The 22,434-nt window shown below is 40.7% G+C and overlaps 1 protein-coding gene across 6 annotated transcripts in view; it reads left to right on the top strand.

Annotated features, from left to right (window-relative positions):
- The first annotated feature begins 2,169 nt into the window (after positions 1-2,169).
- The window catches only part of ATP11A (ATPase phospholipid transporting 11A), a 139,433-nt gene continuing 119,168 nt past the window's right edge, over positions 2,170-22,434 (top strand). For all 6 annotated transcript variants that reach the window (XM_064143727.1, XM_064143728.1, XM_064143726.1 and 3 more), the window contains exon 1: positions 2,170-2,845. In XM_064143727.1, the coding sequence (XP_063999797.1) occupies positions 2,807-2,845 (39 nt within the window). In that variant the 5' untranslated portion in view covers positions 2,170-2,806. The remainder of the gene's footprint in view (positions 2,846-22,434) is intronic.

Raw genomic sequence — 22,434 nt, 5'->3', positions numbered from 1 at the left:
TTTTTCACCCATGTGAGACCCACACCCATAAGTAGGCTCCAGCCTCTGGATCAAAGGAAAATGTGTCTTGCTGCCTTGTCTGTTACCCAAGCTCAGGAGACATCAAGGAGGTCAGAAATATTCCAGTCAAGGTCACAATCTGCACTGAGCTGTCTTTAACACGTTCTGGCTCACCAGTCAAACATCCTTCCCTTTGGAAGCACTCTGTGTGCTCTAGTGGAAAGAGCATACAGATATGGCAGGTTTCAACCTCCCGTAGGAGGTTCTATGCCTCTATGAAAAAATTACACTTTACTATGTGGAAAAGATACTGCAGTACTGGAATGAAAGAAACTACTGAAGGTATTAAAGAAAACTATAAAAAGCAGTTGTTTGCATAACTTGAAAATCTGCTTTCATTCAAAATCTGGGTATGAAGCAATGGCATTAAAGACACTGGAATAACTAAATAGCACACTTTGACTGAAAGTGGGATAACCTAAAGTATGACTATTCCACAGATACAGAGAAGTATCCTAAAAAAAACAACTGAAATAATTTCCTGTTTCAGTTTCACAATCTGTGTATCATGAATTAAATCCTACCTTTTTTTTTTTTTTGCTGGTAATAAACTAGTTTCTTAAAGACTGATGATATACATGATATTTTGACATGCAATAATGAAAATAAACGGGTAAGAAAGTAGTTTTGCGTTAACCTATGCAGAATTAGTGATCTGAAGAAAAATTCCTGTCATTTCATAGCTCTTTTAATTCCTTTCCCCAATCAATTTCAGTGATAATTTCCTGAAAGTGAAATACAAGGATTAAACTTCTTATGTTAGGCCTGTAAACAGGAGCACGAAAGTGGGAGGTGCTGCAAAATAAACTATTAGTAGTAACCAAGACAAAGAAAACTGGGGTCTAGACCAATATCACTTTAGACTCTGAATAGCAACATTAGCTTGACCACACTGCACTTACTGTGCATTACACATTTTGCAATCTAACCAGTAATAAAAAATGCTGAACGTATATAATACATCCAAATTAAAGGTGACCTGTACAGATCAGTCATATGTCCTTCCTCTTAGTATTTATGTGGTAGATCAAAAATAGTGCAATCTCTGTTTCCCCCTGCACGTTAGATGCATTAGAAACTTAAGTATTCTGTGGGATAGATTTCATGCTGAACAACTGAGTTGTGACAACAGAAAAAACAGAGCTATGATTGCCCACTTTCAGCCAGGAGCTATGCGATAAAAGGCAACTTACATGATTGGTGCTTAAGATGAGACTGGATTTTTGCAGGTATAAAATGCTTTTGATTTTGCTTGCTTTTGGTTTTGTTTGCTTTTGGTTTTGTTATTTTCCTCAGTAAAATGTGGAATTTCACAGAATGAGCAAGTTCCAGGTTATTTTGGAGAAAGTATTTAACTTTTTAGTTCTATGTTAAGTTGTACAGAGTAACACACGAATGATTTGAGACTACCTACAAGACTGCACACTTTGAGTCCTTCATCATGAATGGCATGAAAACACAACAGCTGAAAACAAAGGCCTTTAGAAGTGTTCCTTCCGACGGAAAGTAATTTCTATTGCTTACAGGCTTATTGAGGCTGTAAAATGACATTCTTTCAACTGCTTTTGCTGCGCTGTACAAATGAAGATGTTTCCACCTATTGTATCCAGACCCTATGCTGCGCCTCTCCACCGCCGTCCCTTAAGCAATGCCCGGCCTCAGATACCTGGGCGTGAACGCATACGCGCCGGGCTACGCCAAAGACTTGACCTCTAATACAATTTAGACCCGCAGGGTGGTTTCCATGACAGTTATTTAAACGTATTTAAAGTCTAACAAGAAGTGCATGACACTCAGGCGGCAGCTGGGCTGCCACAGCAGGGAGAGCCTCCCCTCAACTCCGACCACGGACGGGAGGGCACCTCGCGCCTCGGTAGTGCTCAACGCCGGCGGGCCGCCAACACCTGGGCCTTGGCGGTGTCCGGAAGGGCGCGGCGGCCGTTCCTTGTTACTCTCTGCTACCTCACTTTTCCCCTTGCCCTGGCGTGGTGCGCCTGCCGCGCTTCTCCCACCTGGCCTCTCGCTCTGCCGCGATCCGCGCCAGGCAGCGCTGCCGGGAAGGGGAATCAGTGGGGCAGTCGAATGCACAGAGGAGATTTGTTACAGATTTCTTCCTCTCGGAAGGCTTCGCGCTGACCCCCGGGCCAAGCGCCGGCGCGGGCAGTCCCCCAGCAAGCGGATGTCAACGGCAGACACCAAAGCTCACCGCCGCCGCGCGCCGCACCGTGTGTAGAAGCGGGGGCGGAGGGGGAGGGGTCGCCAGCGCGCGCATGCCCGCCCGCCCGCCCCGCGTGACGTGCGCCGCCGGGGCCGCCCGACGAGATCAAAGTGGGAGCGGCGCGAGGCGGGTCGGGTCGGTACCGGTCGGTGTGCGCGAGAGGCAGGGGCGCGGGGGTGGCCTCCTCCCGCCCACGGGGTAGAGATCTGGGCGGCTCGCGCCGGAGGTTGTTGGCCAGGCGGCTCGGCGGCTGTTGGTGGCAGTTTATCTTGCCCGCTTCCCTTCCGTCAGAGTGTTGTGGCAGCAGCGTGGGGCATGAGGGGCCGTGGGTCGCCGCGCCGCAGTGGCGGTGGCCAGCACGTGGCATAGCCGGGGACGGCGGCAAGCTCCGGGCCGGGATAACAGCGGTGTGGCCGGCCGAGCGCGGCTCCCTGCATGTGGAAAGTGAGGCGAGCCAGGGAGCCCGGTGGCACCGGCGAGCACCCGGCCGCGCGGTCCTGACTGCCCGGGCAGCGGCGGCCGCCCGCCATGGATTGCAGCCTTCTCCGGACCCTCGTGAGCAGATACGTGAGTACCGCTGGCCGACCCCGTCCCGGCGGGGCCCCGCCAGCCCCAGAGCTCTCTCTCTAGGGCTTGTTCTGAAAGTGCAGCTCGTACACCTGGCGTATGGCAGAGCCCTCGCTGAGGCGGAGCTGTGAGGCTGGAAACACCGCCGAGGCGTGCGAATGTCGGTGGGGTAGCTGCGTCGCGCTTTGGCCCCAGGCTTGCAGAAAGGGCTGGGTCAGGAGTTTGGCGGTCCCATGACTTGCAAAGCGGCTGGGGGAGCCTCAGGGGTTACCGCACATGATTCCCTCTGTAAACGGAGGGTGCAACGGTGGTTGATGGGTTCCCTGTCGTCCTCTCCCCGGATAGCCGGCTGCGGGGCTGGCTTTCTCTAAACCAGAACGGACTGACCTAAGTTCAGAACAATGTAGTTTACAGCATGCTGAGATACGTAGTTATCAGGACAGATAAAAACTCTAAGATAAAGCTTCCCCCCCCCCCCCCCCTTTCAATTCTGTCACTTCCCTGTTTAGATTGATTCAAGCTATGTTTTGTATCTAGATACACTGACGAGTAGTGAGAACAGTCCCAAGTTCTTTGTAATTGTGCGTGGTAAGATTCAAACACGCTGAACTTGCTGTATTTTGAGGAAAGCGAGCAGAGCTGGTCAGTATGTTTCTCACAACCCATGCCATCTGAAAGAGCAGATCAGTAAGTAGTACATTAGAGTGGGTCCAAGTGTAACTTTAGGTCTGTCAGTGAGTGTGAATGTGGTTTTAATTAACCCTTAATTCAGGGAAATGTTTTTAGTAATCTGATGGTTTGTCAGAAAGTTTGGGGTTATACATTTCTTAGGAACCACCAGTACGAGGAAACTGCAGATGTCTGCTCTTGAGTGTAGAAGAAACGGAAGATTGGGACACATAATTGACATTTACAAATACGTTTATCTTCTTAAGCAAGAAGTACTGTGAGAAAACTTTTGTACTCTGACCAAGCAAAAATATATACTCAATTTTGTGCATGTCAGGAGGTATCTATCTCCACATTGTATAGGCCGAAGTCTTCTTTCAGAGAAAGAATAGCAGAGGTAAAAGAAACAACTGTGAATTACTCTCCTCCCTCTCCGCCTCCTCTTTACAACTGGGTATTATGTGTAATGAGGTGAGAATGGAGAGGTGAACATTGGAAGCAGCTATGTGTATATGGATCCTTAGAAAGTGTCCCTTGAGGAATGAGGAGAATTCTCAAAATATGATGAGGTATAAGAGAAGCAGTAGTCTCTGGGGATACGCAAAACTCAGGTGAGCTGTGCTGAAGTCTGTTTGGAAGCGTGCAGGATCAGTTTGGGTGTAGTGATCTGTCAGTGCCGATTAACGGTCAGATTCAAGATGTTTGCACGTGCTCCCATCTGGAGCCTGTACAAATAGTGCATTCATTGTGCACAGAGCATACTGGAGCCTATCTTCTGTGTAATGTTGAAAACTTCCCTTCCAAAATAGGCTTAAGCATCAATCGTGAAAGAAGCAGGCTTGAGAGTATCTACAGTAGTTCTTTTAAGAGATAAAGATGTAAATGAGAAAACAGTATCTTGAAAATAAGGCACTTAAAAGCTCAAGCTGGGGACTGTCATCACCCTCTGGCGCTGCTGTTGAGAGTATTCAGCAGTCTAAGAGCTAGATGAAACATTCTGTCCCATGCATGGAAGCATTTCTGCTTCCTAGATCAGAGTTTTCTATATCATATGTGTGCTGGTGGGCTACATCTAGTTAATTGCCTAGCTGTTCCTGGCTGCCTTGTATATTTTCACCTGTTGCTTCTTGTACTTCTGCATTCCTTCAGTTTCTTAATTTTAAATCCTTTCTTTCAAGGAAAGACAATTTTGAAGAAAAGTTTCTGTGAGTAAATGTGTTCATCATTTCAGTAAACCCATCAAAATCTGGCAAGCTGTTGCACATGTGTTGTAGGATTTTTTCTTTTTTAAATTTAAGTGTCCATGGTTTGAGTACTTTTGTACGACTACAGCAGTGAAAAAGGATGCTGAGCCTGAAATTGACTACCATACGTGAGCAGCGGGTGCATGTGTCAGCAGTATTGCTCCGTAGTTGTTCCCCCAAGCTCCGTATGCTCCAGCCAGGCTTCACATGTGTAGATGTGCTTGTCTCTTGCTAAATTGCTTTCAAATAAGGGAAATGAGGCTGTGATGCATCTATAGAACAGTCAGAGAGGATAGGTATATCTTATGCTTATATCAAAGGAAATGTAGGCTTGGGTTTAATGAAAACCTGTACAGAAACTTTTTAAGGGTAGATGTCCTAGAACAGTGAACTTTTGTTTTGCAAATTGTGTCCAGAGCAGGCTGGTCCCTGGATTATTCTGAGAACCCTAGCTGGTACAGGCTGGAGATGAAGTATCTGGGAGATCTTATGGTGGTATGGTATGATCTTGGGATAACAAACAGTTGCTATGTGATTTCTAATAGGGTGGTTTCTAAGAGTGATGCATAGTTATTCTTACTCCATCCTCTATGTTGTAGGACATAAAGGCCTAAGTTAAATAGCAGAGCCCTTGTCCTAACTGTGAAGGTCCTCCCATTCCCATTTCCCTTACTGTTGCAGTTGTACTTAACACAAAATAGAGGTGTCTCGAAGGCCCTGTGGAAACGTAACAATGACCAAGTGCTGTCAGTTCAAGTTGAAGTCAGATTCCTGGTTAGCATTTTCCATTATTTGTCTTCTGTTTTACCTACACTGAGTGTTGTCACTGAACTGTTCCAATGCCTGGAAGATAAAAAGACATGGCTTGAATAAGATACACACTAGTGATGCTATAGTTCCTGTCTCTTCAAGAGATAGTGTAGCTTCTTGGAAAGACAGAGGCAATGATGTGTCTTTCTTACTAAATTTATAAATTGGAGTTCTGTTTTTCTGGCTTTATCCTGCAAATTTTATTTATTTGTTTTTACTTCAGCTCTTATTTCCCCTTACCATTACTGCAGCTGTACACAATTTATAAGACTGTTGGTGAAAAATAACTTTCTATATAAAAGGTGTTTGTTTCATTGAAGTTCAGTGTAGTTTTCAAAAAGCTTCTTTATCTTGCAAGCTGAAATAGAGCAGTATAACTTTTCTTAATTGAATATAATGAGATTCTTTTGTACATTTTACTGGTTCAAGGTGTGTGAGCTACCTTAAGCGGCAAAATAAAAACATCCCTATAGATGGCCTTTACTGCTAGTGAAACCACAGAATCTGAAAAAACTTTCTACGATAAGTTAAATTTTAGCAACTATATTGTTTAATTTCCATAGCCAAATAATGGAAAAAATGGTTATGTGCAGGTAGTATGAAAATTGCCTTTGGGAGGGTATGCTGTTTGTCACATACTCTAGAACGTAACCTCTTTTTCTGGACGTTGCTTCTCCATCAGCCAACAAGTTTCTCTGTCGTCTTCTTGGATTACTTGTGCATTCCTCAGAGGTTGTGTGCAACCCTGGGGAGGGCCCAAGAATAGCAAACTGATGCGTACTGTGTCGTGCAAAGCCTGCCCTGTGCTCAGTAGTGAGAGAAACTTGTTAGATTAATATTAAACAGTACACTAGTTTGGGGAAAAAGCATACAATGGTAATTAAAACCATGTCCATACATGGTTTTATAGTTAGATTATATGGGACACTGTGTATTAAGCAGTGTGTTCTGCATGTATAATTGCATCTGCATTAGTTTCCTCCAGTAACTTATTTCTTGCAAGTCTTGGGACATCTGAAGTTCTTCCTCATTATAGTTAAGAGATGGCTGGTAGTCTTAAAAAAAATCTTGATGGCATCTTACCTTTCATAAACTGACTATTTACTTACTGTAGAATGTATGTCTTCTGTATGTTCATGATAACTGTTTCTGGCTGATTGTGAGTTTGTGTATTCCTGAATATTGTGACTATTTTGAATTTGGATATATATGGGCAATCTGGAAAAAACGTCACTCTTCAGCATATGTGTGTTTGGGCAGTAAATGGTTGGTAAACATCTTGGAGCCTATGGTGACAGTCTGTTACGTATTTATAAGGCAGCTGGCCCTAGTCAGTAAATGCTCCTGCTCAGGTTAATGGCTTTGGGCTGTGCAATAAATACTACCAGATCAGAGGTCTGTATTACTGAACAGTTTTGCATGTATTATATAGTATATTTACAGATCCTGCCACTTCATTGCTTCTCCTCTTTCAGATTTATCTATTACTTCAGGATAACAAATTTGGATGCTAAGTATTTGTTGCTTGTGTAATGGTCTATAAATGCATGTAACAACAGATAAGATTTACATCCAGAAGGAACAGTAATTTAATAAAGGTATAGACTACTAGTTCTGCAGATATTTCTGAAAACAAACAAGTTTTGAGGAGTTGAAATACACAAGCTCACAAATAAATGCTTTATTTTTCATTTTTGTAGAAGTGGGCCAACTTGAATAATAGCTTGTGTTTGACATTTTTAGCAAGTTCTCCACTAAAATTCAAAGCAGCCTGTGGCTTTCGATCATTGCTTTAGATAATTTTATGGTTGTCATTGGCAGGACAACTCTGAAACTTTTCTGATTAGATTTCCTTATGTATTTTACTTGTATATGTTGCCTTGTATATGAATAGTGAGCTTCAAAAGTTTTTTTCTACTGATCTTGCTTTGATACAGCAAAATTTGATAACTTCTTTGACCCGAAAGTTGGCAAAATTGTTTCGGTACTCTGGAATTGTTTGTGTCTGAAAGGACCATCTCTCAGGTTGCAGCTGAGGGTACCTTTGTATTCCACTTCTTGCTTTTGCTCACAGTTAGCTTTCTCTCCACCCTTGTGGAGTTTTCTGGTGGTTTGCTGTGTTTGGTTTGTGTGGGTTTTGTTAGTTAGCTTGTTTGTTTTTAATTCCAAGGATAAAATTTGACAAAACCTTAAGGTCTTTTAAAAGTCATGTAAACATGGTTATATACAGACTTTGTCTACAAACCATCCTGATTATACATAGCATGTTCTTCATAGAAGCTATGTGTGTATCCACAGGTCAGTAGTTAGTATCTTGCGTTTTTAAGTGTTTGTTTCTGTCCCAGGTGCGTTTTTGTCCTTTCCTGTGGAAGTTAGCGTGTCACAACTTTTCTTTTTTTTTTCTTTTGGAAACCTGAGATGCCTCTCATCTCGCCCTTGCTGTGGGCACCTGGGCACCAGTTCTTCCCGGTGTGGAAGATGTGACAGACTTCCTCTACCAGGAAGAGTGACTTCTGAATTCCTTTCCTTCCCTAAGCGCCTTTGCTTTGTTGTTCTCCTAATTGCCTTTTTTTGTCTTTATTTTGGGGGGAAGAGTCTGTATGAAGTGCTGCCTGCATACTTTTCAGCCTTTTACTTAAAAAAGCAAAGTTTGAAAGCTTTAGTTACCTCAGAAGTTAATTCTCCTGAACATTCAATGTGGCTGACAGGATTTAGCCCTCCTGTAAATCTACCTCTTGCATACTGGTAGTGAATCGTGTTCACTCTTATTTTGTAATGTACTATTAAGAAGTTTCATTATAATCCGAGACTCTAAAAACCCCCAGACACTCGCTCTTTTCCTCATAAATTATTTATTGCTGAGGGGGAAATAAACATGGAGAATTGCATGGTCTTTGTTTTTCCCCCCTCTCCATCAATTAGATAATTTACTATTTCCTTTTTCTTTTGAGAATAAGCAAATGAAAACAGGACATCATGTATGTAAAATAGCTCACTCGCAGGAAGCCAGAGTGCATATTACAAGCTGGTTGCTATTGACTACAAAATATTGCTCATCTGCACTCGTGAAATGGTTTCTGATAGTAGAAAACATCACTTTTGGAGCATTTAAATAGTGAAGTATGTTAGTGACTTAAAATAGATCAGGAACTTCTAACCTTGCCATTTTTAGCATGGATGATACATGTCTTTTCTGAGATGAGAACTGCATAGTTACTTTTGTCTTTCAAAAGCAATTTTAAAATTATATAAATATGTTTCTGCTTTTATGCCTTTCTTAAAGCACTACAATAGCAATACTGAAAGTGGAAGGCCTCACTTTTTTGGGGAATGGAAGTGGGCAACTTAGTATTTTTATAGCTTAATATCTCTGATGACTGATTCTTTGCTCCTGTCACACAATAGAATTTGAGACATGTTAAGTGGCAAGTAGGAGTGGGATTTTCTAATGAGGACTTTAAAACCTAAACCACATAGAAAACAGTAACTACGCTGACAGGTAAAATGCTCCGTAAACACTATAGCTGGCTACTGGTCGTGCTGTCTAGATGGGTTTAATGAATTTGCTAACTAGGTGTAAGTGTGACTCACACAGTTCTGTGGTTTTTTTTTTGAGGAGCTGCAACCTAATTAATAGTGAGATACTACCTTCCTGTCACTTGCAGGTGTGGCAGGGAGTGGAAACTAACAGAAAATCATGCCACAGAAAAGACTGAGCAGATGTTTTAGCACCTGTTACTCAACTGGATTTAAATTCACTGTTTGTCTTTTTGTGTGTGTTTGTTCTGAGCAAAACTGCCTGCCTCTCCTCATGTAAATATTCAGGCAGATGAAACTTTTCCAGAAAAATGTTTCTTATTCTACTATTTTACCGTTTTACAGAATAATGTAGTATTTCTATTTGCATAGTTGTCAAGGGACATTTCAGTTGAGGTTCATCCTGAGCTGTGAGACAGACTGGCGCTGGAATGCTGTTATCTGCTCTGCTGTAATTGCCATGGCAACAGCTTCAGGTAGACAAGGCAAACCAAGGTTTCTTTTCCTATATTACACAAACACTTGAGCTTGTGGTACAAATGTCCCCTGAGTCATGAGAAGTGTTTCAGGGTTGGGGTGTTTGTGTGGTGTGGGTTTTTGTGTTTGGTGGTGGGTGTGGGTGTTGTTGTTGTTTTTTTTTTTTTTTTTTTTTTTTTTTTTTCTTGGTGTGGGTTTTTTTTTTTTTCAGTTTAACTTGGATTTTGATTTTGTGAGTATTTGTGATTAAAAACACCACTTCTAAGAGGAAACTGGCAGCCTAGGCTGAATTGTTCTAGGAGACTGAGATGAGCCCAGTGGCTGGGTAGCTTGCTTAGAGCATTGCTGAAGACCACAGACTGGTAAAACATGTAAATACCTTTGCAGATCAGGATGTGATTTCTGTGCACGTTCAACTTTTCTTAAGACAAAGATGAAAGTATTACCAGAAAGGATTAAACTACCCTTACAACTTTTCTCTATGGAAGGGCTGGATAATAAAGTTACTATGTTGCAAGAAAACGAGGTGTGAACATAAGCCTATAATGACTGTGTCTTAGGTTTGGATTTTTTTGCTATCGCTCCAGTGCTCTGCAATGCTTTTCCTGCTAATCATGGTTGCCTCCCTTTATTCTTTCTGTAAACATGCATGCACAATTACATGCAGATGTGCATGTATACTGCCTGAAATTTTATGCAGTTAACTGGCAATGTCAAGAGTTGTGCCAAGATTCACCAAGCTTCTCTGTCTGGTAGCTGAGATACTGTGAAACTGTTCTTAGTTGTTTGTTCTTACTTATATTTATCATGGCAGTTACTATAAGCATGAAAACTTAAGAGTTTGGAGTTTTTGTAGAGGTGCATTTCCATTTATTCTGTGCTTCCCTGTAGATTATTTTTTCTTTTTGAAATAGGAGTCTGGTTAATTTGTTTCCATCATTAAATTCATTTAGATATGAGGCATGGTGAGGGGGGAATAGTGTTTCTTTTTCCTGGTGGCACCGACTAATCTCTTTGCTTCAGTCGAAAGAGGATTTCATCTAACCTATTTTACATAGAGGATTAAGGACAATTAGGCTCTTCCTCTATTTCACCACTAAGATAGGATGTTGTGAAATCCTCTGAAAAGCACATCTGTTGATGCTCTAGTGAAGTTATGTACAGAAAAAGAAACTTGTGTGTGAGGTGCTTGTCTGGAGAGAATTACATGGATGAACTGGGGACAGAGAGTTAAACTATTTCTCCAGTAGTTTTCTTTATCTAATGCTTGTAATTTATGTTTTGAAGTAGACATGTAGATGAACTGAAATAGATTCCTTTGTCTGAATTGCATTAGCAATTTCAGTTCATGCTTAATATTTTACATAGCCCTTTACATCTTTTCATCAGGAAAAAGCTTTTCACCTAAAAGGCCATCAAGGATTGGAACAGGCTTCCCGAAGAAGCAGAATCACCATCTCTGGATACATTTAGGACACACTGATGTAGCAGCATTAGCTTAACAGTTGAACTTGGTGATCTTGAGGGTCTTTTCCAACCCTAATATTTCTGATTCAAAGTACTATTAATTAGTTGCTTGCAGAAATTGTTGTAATAGGTAATGTGTAGCATTTGTACTTTGTGTTCATGTAACTATTTTATGTCACTGTAATGAATATGTGGCCTCTCTTAAAGTGGTGTAGAATCGGTAGTGGCATTTGATGTAGAGCAGTTTAGTGCTAGCTGTTTTGAGAGGTCATTCCGAACTAAACCTATGAAAAATAACTGCTGTTGGAATGTTTGATGTGTAATGTATATCATATGTATGTATATATATATATACATATGTATAATAATTAGTATGAGGGGGAGGAAAAGTGGCTGTGTGCATTTGTAAATGGTAGAACTGGCTGACTTCCATGAATTGTGGATAGTATACTGTGAAGCTACAAAGACAATTGTTGAATGACACTTGCTTCAGAAACTGCTCTTGCAGTCTTAAGTTTATTACTAGTGGTTACTGGTAATCGTAGTTTCTTTTGTTTCCTGCAGAATGCTAGTCTGGAGAGTTAAAACTAATCTTAGTTTTGGATTATAATACTCCTGAAGTATGGTTGTCCAGAAAAAGGTGTAGTCTATCTCATCTTATTCATGTGTTGACTTGAAGTTAAATAAACTTGGATTTCTCAGGCATAAACAGAGTTTCCTGAATGAGCAGTGTCCAGCTCCAGGATTGTGAAGACCATTTCAAGGAGAGTTGTGGTCTTCATTTGTAGTATCCCTGATGTCTTGGTGCCTTTTGCTTGATGCTCTGCCTTTGCACACCTATCTTCAGGTGTTTTAATCCTTGTACCTCTTAGGCTATCATTATGACTTTAGCTGCATAAATGGGCCAAGTACCAAATTCTACTGGTGAGCAACTGAAATGGCATACCAAACACTGGATGCATTTTGAGGAAAGTGATAACAAACGTGGAAAAAATGTTATTTGGAAGGTTGATGTCCTTATGCTGTAGGAGGTTTTTTTTTTCAATCCCCTCCCTAGAGGGGGAGGACATTTAAAATATAATTGCCATGAAGGCTCCTAGAAACAAGGCTGCTGTTTAATCTTACTACAAAATGTGCCTCTGTAGAAAGGCCTACATTATGTGAAATATATGTATGAGAGAGGATACTGCAAAGGTAGGCTAAAAACAGTTTATTGATTCTGACAAAACTGAAATTATTAACTTTTATGGTGATGTTAGCAGGAACACATTTTAAGTGAGTTCAGGATGAACTTTCTGCTTTGGTTAAAAAGGCTCTTTACATGATAAGCAGATTTTGATTGATTAATGTTAGTGCTTTTCTTCAGTTTAATGCTTTGCATTTTCTTCATGGAATATACTTAATGTTACTGTTGTGTGTATGTTCCAACTCCTTTCTAGTAAATTCTGTAGTTTATTTTTCCTTCAATTTTCAGTGGAATTACCTTAACAGTGTGATTTTCAAGAGTTATCTTAATCTTTCAAATTCTAGCCTCCTGACCTCCAGTATGGAATCTGGAAAGCTTAACTCTAAAAATCTACCGTTCATCTATGCTTAATACACATATCAAAGATTTCTCAGATAACCACAGCTATTACAAACTATATGAAGTTAATGTTTAAAAAACAATATATGGATGTTTTAAAATTTCTTGTAGTATCTAATCTATTTATTCTTTTGTATCAGATTCTGAATACCTCACTACCTTAAACAATTATAGGTCTTCTAATGAAATCCAGTCTTTCGTGTTGACTTTCAAGTTCTGTGCAGGAATTTCTCCTTTGTACAACAGATATGTAGCCACTTAGATACATAGATGGTCTTAAATATCTTAGTGGGCTGAGTGAGGGCAGAACTGTTAAAATTCTTAGCTTTAGTGACAGTCGCTTTCTAAGATTTATAAAAAAACCCACTGACAACAAAATCCCAACCAAACAAAAAACAACCCATCACAAACCTAACCTGCAGGATTGGCATAATTTAGCCTAAGAATGCTGTGGTACAGTTAATTGCTTAAACAGTGTTAACTGACTGATTACTATTTACAGTTGTCAGATGACCAGATGTCCTAATTTGGGAGGAGGGGCTTGTGCATTGGCACTGAGAGGAGAGATGAAGGGAAAATTTAAAAAGACACACATCCCCAAAACCCAACAACAAAACAAACAAAATCCTGCATGATCACTTTAACATGATTCATGACTTCTTGATTATGTGAGCTTTTGTCTGACATAAGGAGGTTAAGCTTCTGTATTTAATGAATAGAAGCAATAGGAAAGTTTCATATGCTTTTTTGAACTAGTGCACCATGAACAGTCTTTTCTAAAACTCTGTTTATCTCTTCCTACTACACTGTGGTTTTATATCTCCTCTCTTGTCTGCCCAAGAAGTTTCAAATCTGAAAGGCTTTTTTCCTTAAAAGAAGGTTCTTAAACTGCTGACTTCTTTCCTAAGTGAAACTCCTAACCTTGACCATTTTTGTTCTGTTAATGGTTTCTATTGTAACCTCTTCAAAGAGCTTTTGTTAGCATATATATAATTAAAAAAAAAAAAGTCTTGATGATAGATTTCTGATGGAAATGTTGAATTGTCAGTATTAATTTGCTATTTTCTTCCACATAACTGAAAATATTGCTTTTTCATGCATTAAAAATGATGACAAAACCCAAAGTTTGGTTGACTAAGTGATAGAAGTGCAAATACTTGCAAATCTTTAAGGCTAGTAAGACTATGGCATTGTTTTTTCTTGTCTTCTCCCTCTGCTTTCAGTCACACCACTTAATTTTACTTGTAATGACTTTTTTTGCCACAGAATAGCAGCTCCTTGGTTAAGTGGCTTTTAGCTGATATTAGAGTATTGCAATGAAGGGGAAAGTGCCACTGCATTCTTTGCTGCAGATTTGTATTAATGTCTCGGATACACAGGGGAAAAGCAAAAACGTGGTCTTTACAGCTCCCAGACTTGAGCACAGAGCTTCCCACCTGGCACTGGACAGTTAGGCCAGTGTGGAAGCATAAAGACATCTCGTGGTGCTGCTGCTGCTGCTGGTCATAGGCAGCCATATCTTGTCACATCTTACTTAAACCGATTAAAGGTGTCATGCTCTTAAGTTTCTTGTAGTATGTGGAAAAGACCAGAGCAGATATATTAAGCAGGCTGATGCAGTGGTGTGTATTTGTGGCATATATATGTCATAGTGTTAGTTTGAAGCTAGCTAGGATTCTGACAGTACAGACAGATTTACTTACTGTTTTTCCTTCTCTTTTGGACCTGTGGTTGGCTTGTTGATGGAGACAGCTGTTTTACTTCACTCTGAGTGACAAACCATTGGACAATGAGTATAAGTGAGTGCATTCCTGGAAGTCAGCTGCTCCTTTTGGTTTGAAGTTGAAATGGAGCAAATAGTAGCAAGTTTCACTGTGAGGGAAAGAGCTGCCAAGTGCTGAGATTCTACATAGTGGTTCTAACTGGGATGCAGTGATGTTCCAGGGTGATGACTGAGTCAGAGCTGATTTGACAAGTTGCAGACGTGCCTAGAACACTGACTTGTTTTGTGGGTAGCATCTGGCATCAGAGAAGGAGTTACTGGGAGAGGAGTGGGATGTAACACTTTTATATAAATGTCAAGAGACTTTAAGATTTATAGAATGAGAAGAAGCCTTTAGGGGACTACATACTGGAGGGAACGTAACCAAGCAGCCAGGCAGTAACTGCAGCCTTTCCTCTGTGAAGTAACCCTGAGATGTGCTCGTTGTTGTAGCACTCGAGTGTCCTTCTCTAAGTTCTAACTGATCACAGCATAATGACTTGGGAGAAAATGGAACAGCCATTATATGCTTAACACATTCTCCCATGTCTATATTAGAACATGTTTTATTGAAATAATGATATTAGCCATCACAGGTGTCTTTTTGTTCAAATTGTAAAAGCCTATAGCACCTTTAATTCTTTCACATGTGTCTGTGGAAGACTACAGGAAGCTTTCTTCAGTGAAGTGCAATGGTCAGTGTCAAATGCATAAAAATTAAGATTTTTATCTGCATGAAGACAAGGTGTACATGTGTCACCAAGTGTATTTGGAATTAGTTTATTCTGAAAATAATTATTTAAACTTGATGTTTCTAAAACAGGTAACAAATCCAATTTATTATCAGACTAGTCTGAAAATGCTTCACGGTTTTCAGCTCTAGAAAAAGTGAATAGATGATCTGGTGAGATCTTTTCTAGTTTGTATTTTTTTTTCAATTCTAAAATAAGAAATATTTTCTGTTAAATGTTAATTTAATGGAGAAAACATTCTCTTGCCTCTTCTGCAAGCATCTAGATTTTAATCTCCAAGCAGGTGGTAATGAGACACTGTAAGTTAAAAACAGGCTCTGTGGATAAAGCTGCATGACATCTTAAAGTGATAACCTTGGAATTTCACAGGTTGTTACACTCTGCAGTAATTATACTGCATTTGTGCATTCATGCTTTAAGATTGCCATAATAGAGGTTCACAGCAAATTCCCTGTGTTTGTCTGCTCGTTAAAAACTACTGACCAGGTTCAAGTATTTCCCCTAGCTGTTCCCAGTTCAAATTATTGCAGTCAACCTATACCCAGTTGTTGTCATTACTCCTTATGGGCTTTAATTGTTCACGTGTCTATTCTGAAACCTTTTTCCATTATTTTTTTCAAGCTGAGTAATTTGTTGATCTGATTCATGCTCTTTAATTCTGATTTTGATATATGAGGAAGCCCTAGCCTTTATGGAAGAGGATGCTAATGAGTAGCTAATTGAGCAGGGAGCTGTGAATGGGACACTCTTGGAGCCTAAAGTGGCTACATGTTTATAACTTAATTTGGAAGCTGCTCATGTGTGACTTGAAAGGCTGGAAAAGAAAAGCTGCTGGACTTGAGCAAAAAATAGTGTGCAAATGCATGTGCCCTTGAGACTTAAGCTGGCCTACCTTAGCTTTGGTAACCAAATAGGTGTGTCGCCATGGAGCACTGACTGTGGGTGCGGGTGCATATGCTCTGAGAAGTTATTCTGAAACTGCATTTGGGTATTGAAACTACACAGGTGTTCAGTTTGGGGCATATGGGAACAGTAGAAAAATCAAAAATAGCATCTGTCTCTATAAACTTGCTTTAAGACTGACTTAGTGCCATTACTGCAGAAAAAAATCTGGATTGTGATAATGGACTGTAAGCTGCTCTAGAAAGACTTCTTACTCTGTTATGAGCCGACTAGCTCTGGAAAGGTTCTGAGGCCATAAGTTGAGTAAAAATTAGTGAAGTTTATGTAACTGGAAGGAAAGTATGGAAGTAAAATGTCCTTGATTTCATCATACATGACTTAGGTTTTCTTAAAATAGTTTGTAACATGTTAATGCAATGGGTTTCTATCTCTGTTTAAAATATCAAAGAGAGAAGGAAGGTGAAAGAATATTCCATAGAAGAGAGGGAGTCCTTGGCTGAAAGACGAGCTGGAGCACTTGATAGCATGTGTTTGAAGTCATGTGTTGTATTGTGTCCTGTGGTTTGTGAGCTGGTGGCTGATGGAGATCAAGCTATAAATACTTCACTGTTTTCCAGTTATGTGGTCAGTTGAAGCTTGCTGGAACTTTTACTTAGAGTTTAACCACCAAATTGATAAATTAGACCAGAATTCCTGCTTCTCATTGAAGCTTGCTCTTAAAAAGGCAAAGTGAATCTGTTAGCTTAAGTGGTTTAAACTGTGGGATATACTCTCTTAAAAGGCTTTTTCAAAAAGAGGATCTGGCAGCTTGGACCGTCTGCCCCACGAGGATGATTTGAAGCATAATTCTGCAGAAGAAGGTTGAAAGAATTCCTTCCATGCTAGGCTCAGCCTATCAGTGTACATAAAACAAGTGAGTTGTGGTTCTTCAATAAAAATGTTTATCTTCATTATCAAATGTGTTAAAACATCTGATCTCACCTTGCCAGGTTCATGGGTGTGCAGTCTGTTAACAGCAGCCTTTCAAACACCGGAGGCATTCCTGAAAAGGCTTAAATTCTGAGTCTGGGCTCTTGCTGTAATCAGTACCAGAAAACATAATACTGGAACTTCATCCTGCTACTATAGTGAAAAAATTATGATAAAATGTTTCCATAAATACACAATGGAACAAAAGGAGAGCTAAGGAGAGCCTCCATGCTTTATTTGATGCAGGATCTCCATAGTAGCAAAGGATGAGGAAAAGACGAGGTACTCAATATCTTCTTCGCTTCAGTCTGTAATAGCAATCATAGAATCAACCAGATTGGAAGACACCTTCAAGATCATTCAGCCCAACGTATCACCCAGCCCTGTCCAATCAACTGGACCATGGCACTAAGTGCCAAGCGAGATCCTTAAGCTGGAAGACAGGGAGCAGTATGAAACCCCCATAATGCAAGGGTCAGCCTGACCTCTTTGCTAGGGAAGGTTATAGAACAGTTGCATCTTGAATGCCATCACATGACATGTAAAGGACAACCAGGCATTCAGGCCCAGTCACCATGAGTTTGAGGCAGGTCCTGCTTGACTAGCTTAATATTCTTCCATAACAAGGTGACCTGCTTAGTGGATGAGGGAAAGGCTGCAGGTGTCTTCTTGGACTTCAGTAGAGCACAAGACTCTTTCTCACAGCATTCCACTTGAAAAACTGTCTGCTTATGGCTTGCATAGGCGTATATTGGGTAGAAAACTGGCTGGGTTGCCTATGCCAAGGAGTTGTGGTAATAGAGTTGAGTCCAGTTGTCAACCAGTCACAAATGGTGTTCCTCAGGGCTCAGTATGGGGGTAGGTTCTGTCAGTCATTTGGGTGAGGAGATTGAGTGCACCCTCAGTAGACTTGCAGGTGATGCCAAATTAGATGGGAGTGTTGATCTGCTTGAGGATAGGGAGGCTCTGCAGAGGGATCTGGACAGGTTGGATTGATGGGCTGAGTCTGGTGATAAGGGGTTCAGCAAGGCTGGGTGCCAAGTCATGCTATTGGGTTGCAACAATCCCATGCAGTGCTACAAACTTCTAGCCATGAGTGGTTTAAAAGTTGCCAGACAGAAATGGTCCTGAGGGTGTTGATTGACTGTTGGCTAAATATGACCCATTAGTATACTCTGGTAGCCAGGAAACTCAACAGCATCCTGGCCTGTGTCAGGAGTATGGAAGGGTGCTTGGCACTTGTGCGGCTGTGCCTTGAGTACTATGTTCAGTTTTGTGTCCTGACTACAAGAAAGATACTGAGATGCTGGAGTGTCTGAAGATTTGCAGTGAAGCTAGTGAAGGATCTGGAGAATGAGTCCTATGAGAAGTGGCTGAGGGAGTTGGGGTTGCTTAGTCTGGAGAAAAGGAGGCTGAGAGGAGACCTTATTGTTCTTTTCAACTACCTGAAAGGTTGTAGGAATGTGGGTGTCAGTCTCTTCTTCCCAGTATCAAGTGATAGGACAAGGGGAAAAGGTTTCAAGTTGTGCCAGGGGAGATTTAGACAGGATATGTGGAAATATTTCTTCACCAAAAGGATTGTCAAACATTGGAACAGGCTGCCTAGGGAAGTAATTGCATCATTATTCCTAGAGAGGACATATTGATATGGCAAACAGTGATGTGGTTTAGTGGCAGACTTCACAGTGCTAGGTTAATGGTTGGACGTAGTGATATTGAAGGTCTTTATCTCAGTATAATATACTGGTATTTGTCTGGACACATCCAATTCCACTGCCGTGGTTTTCCTTAGTGCCCCTTCAGCTAATTCTACTATGGCTCCCATCTCTCTGGAAAGCCTTTCTGATGGGTCTTTTTCTTACCAGGCCTCCTGGTTCATTGCTCCTCAGCTATCCTCCTCAAACCTGTGTTCTTACCCTACCAGGGTTTCTCTGTGGTTATCTACTCCTAGGTTATCTGTTTTCTCAAATGTCTGCCTTTTAAGAAGTTACAGGGAAAAATGTAACTCCAAATGAATTCTCTTGCCTGATAGAAATTGCTTACCTCCTTCCCACAGTCTGATGTGGATCATCTGATTTCCAGCTGATCAAATCAGTTGCTGTGTGGTTGGCTCTTTTGCAGGAGGGACAAATTGACCCTTATTTTCTTTGAAGATCCAACTGCCTTTGGAAAACTACAGCCATAAAAACATGCTCTTGTTATCCACCTCAAACTAAACTGAACCATATGATTGAAAGCATCATGCCATGCTACTAGGTTACTAAATATATTTTTGCATGATTCTGTAGTACTAAAATCACCATGATCACAATCTCCTGTAGTGTTGGGAATACCTTCTCTCTTGGTGGACATCAGTGCCAAAACTTTATTTTAGTGCCTTCTCAAGTTATTACAGAAAACAATCCAGCTGTCTTGGCATGCTGTGCTAGGAAGAAGTGCAGTTCTTAACTTAGTGGGTATCTGATTGATGCATGTGAAAGTAGCAGTTCAGACTGGCAGCAAAAGAGGATTGAAAGCTGGCGCTGAGCACAGTAGCAATTAGCCTACAGTAGCTCAGGGTTATTTCATTCTTAAGAGTGAGGAAATATTAGTGTGTTCACCCTATGTTCTCCTAGAAACAGATTGCAGAATGGTAGGTATTGCAGCCTGGTTGCTTGTTACTAGGAGTGCTCTTAGAATGTAAAGGTATCTTTTGAAATGGGTGTCTTACTGTCCTAATGCTGAAGGCCTTAAAACTTTGACCTGGCCTGCTAGCCAGAAAGTAAGCTTTAACTCTGAGAATCACCTCAAGACACTCCCTCTCAACGTTGTTTTGGTCTTGTCCAGGTCTGTTTTGGAAGATTTTCCTTTATTTAAATAATGGTCTGCTGGTAAGGTTGGGAAGCTTTTGTGAGTGCAGTGGTTGTGACTACTTCACTTGAAGCAAATCTTAATCTAAGAGTTTATCCACTAGCATGTGGTTTTCAGAAGTCTGCAGTAGTTCATGTTTTCTTTTATTAGTTTTGTAGAGAGATCAGATGGCTATGGAAGGCATGTTCCTTTGGCCTTCTGCTGGAGCTTCTCTGGGAAAAAATCTTTGTGTTAGTGCATGCTGAGTCCTGTCTGAAACCAGTGATTGTGGTGGTTATTGCTGCAGTGCAAGCTGTAGATCTGTTAATTGGAGTAGGCAATTGTGCTTTTGAACCCAAAAATTTCAATGAGATTGCTGTGTCTGTTGCTTTGAGATATGGTTATATATGGGTACTGCCAGGACAGCTACGTAAAAGCATGGTGGAAAAAAAAACAGATTTAAAATAAGGTTGAAACTTTCCCTTGGTGACAGTGGTTGGAATACAGAAGACAGTGTGGTACTGCAGACTTAATTGCACCTTAATAATTTTATAGGTTGCCTTGTGGAAATCACAACCCAGATTAAATTCATTAGGTTTGCTGTTCTGAAGGTAGAAATGCTGTTGTCAGAGTGGGATGGTTGTAATCAGTGCATACATGAAGTTAGTGAAGACCTGTGACCTTTCTAGGTTTGTAGCATACTCTGTATGGAGGAGCAAGTTGATTGTCTCATTGCTTTTTTTTTTTTCCAGGTAGTGACAAATGTTCACTCAATGGAAAACTGTGTGTTGACCTTAAAGAAAAGGATTAAGCTGTCTTGTGTGGCTGTTTTTTGTCCTGGATAGAATCAGCAGTGAAAGTCAGGCTGTTTTGTTAGTGTTTCCCAGGTGTTGTCTGCTTGCCAGCATCTTCTAAATGTTTTAAATGTAGCTTTTGTAGTTTTATAATGCATAACATTTGTATGCAGTAATTCTTGTGATGATGCCAAAACAGCCATATAGTAAATATTTAATAAGAGTAATAAAGATTTCTTGTTCTCAAAAGGCTAAAGTCCTCCTGATCCAAAGGAAATGAATTTGCCATTCTAAATTATTTATGGAATGCTGCACATAAGATTTGGCTTGCTTGGTTTATGATACATAGATAGCAGAGAGTAATGGCCTCCATTTAGTTAAGACATAAATTGTGAAGGTGAGTTTTAAAGCATGATAAAAATCTAAGTAATCCCACTATTATGGCAGAGGATCTTTACCCAAGATGGTACTTGTAGTACCAGTTAGATGTTGGAAATTCTGTTGCTTTGTAGTTCAGCTGACTCAATTTTAAGAGTTTCCTTTGTATTTCTTTTTCTGAAAAGCATGAATTGCTTCCTTAAGTTTTAACAATGTAACAATCACTTCTTAAAACTTTTAAGATGGCAGGTATGACTAGCAACTCTCATGGGAGCATGAATTTCCCTTGTGCCTTACCAGTATTTAAATATGACAGTGATTACTGGTATAGCTACTACTTCAGCATAAGGGAAAGTGTGTGAAGCCACTGTGATTGCTGCTTTGAATATCTTAGCATCACATGAAAAGTAGCTTTCCTTCTTGTTGCTCAAATGTAAAAGAAAAGTATTTAGACTGGGTGGAACCATGGAAGGAATGGACAGAAGTAGTGAGCTGTGTAAGGTAAAAGTCACCAAAGTTGCTATAGAAGGAAAAAAAGACCTGTGTGAGTACCCCTCTGCTCCAAGGCAAAGCATGAAGAGCAAGTCCCTTGGATGTTTGATTGGTTAAGACACCCTGTACCTGGCTCCTCTGTCCTTACTGTTACTATTCCACTTCTATTGAATACAGTAAAGAGTGATAAAATTGAGAAATGTGGAGACTGCTGAAGAAGATAGGAACTTACACTTCTCACATCAACAGCTAGCCAGTTGAAGAGGCAGCTGTATGCTGAGAAAATACTTCCTTTCAACATCACTGTTTTTTTTTTTTCTTTTGCCTCCCTGGGGATAACAGTTCCCTTTAGGGATAGTAAAATCAATTAAAAGATTTCAGAGCCTTGGGGCAACTGGTACAGGGAACAGGAGCTCAAGTTGCGTTCTCCATCCTTCTGACATCATTGATGGACAAGGAAATAATATATCGAAAGAGCTAATAGGTCAATTCCTGACTCCAGAACTTGTGCCATTGACAGGGATTTGGATTTTACAGTCACAGCTTGGTGTACAAAGCTCCAGAGCTTGCAAGCAACAAATGGGTTACACTTGTCCCAGAGGGGGATAAGGAATTTAGGGCAGGAGTTGGCAGGGCTCATTGATAAGGGTTTAAACTAGATTTGAAGGGCAAAGAGGTTAATAATCTCAGGCCTGCCTGTGACACACAGTAGGGCAGTACAACACGGGCAGAGGGATGATGTACTAGTAAGGATTCTCAACTTGTTGCCCTGAGGTGAGCTAGGGACAATGCACCAGGACCTCCCAAGGTAATCAAGGAGGATTTGCCTAAGAGAGTGACAAGGCCAGCCCAGCTGAAGCACCTCTATGCAAATGCATGCAGCTTGGGCAGAAAGCAGAACTAATTAAGGGCTACTGTGCA

The sequence above is a fragment of the Pogoniulus pusillus genome, chromosome 5, assembly GCF_015220805.1.
Source record: "Pogoniulus pusillus isolate bPogPus1 chromosome 5, bPogPus1.pri, whole genome shotgun sequence".
NCBI classification, from domain to species: Eukaryota; Metazoa; Chordata; class Aves; order Piciformes; family Lybiidae; genus Pogoniulus; species Pogoniulus pusillus.
The sequence above is the reverse complement of the archived record's forward strand: the minus strand, read 5'-3'. Positions and strand labels throughout refer to the sequence as shown.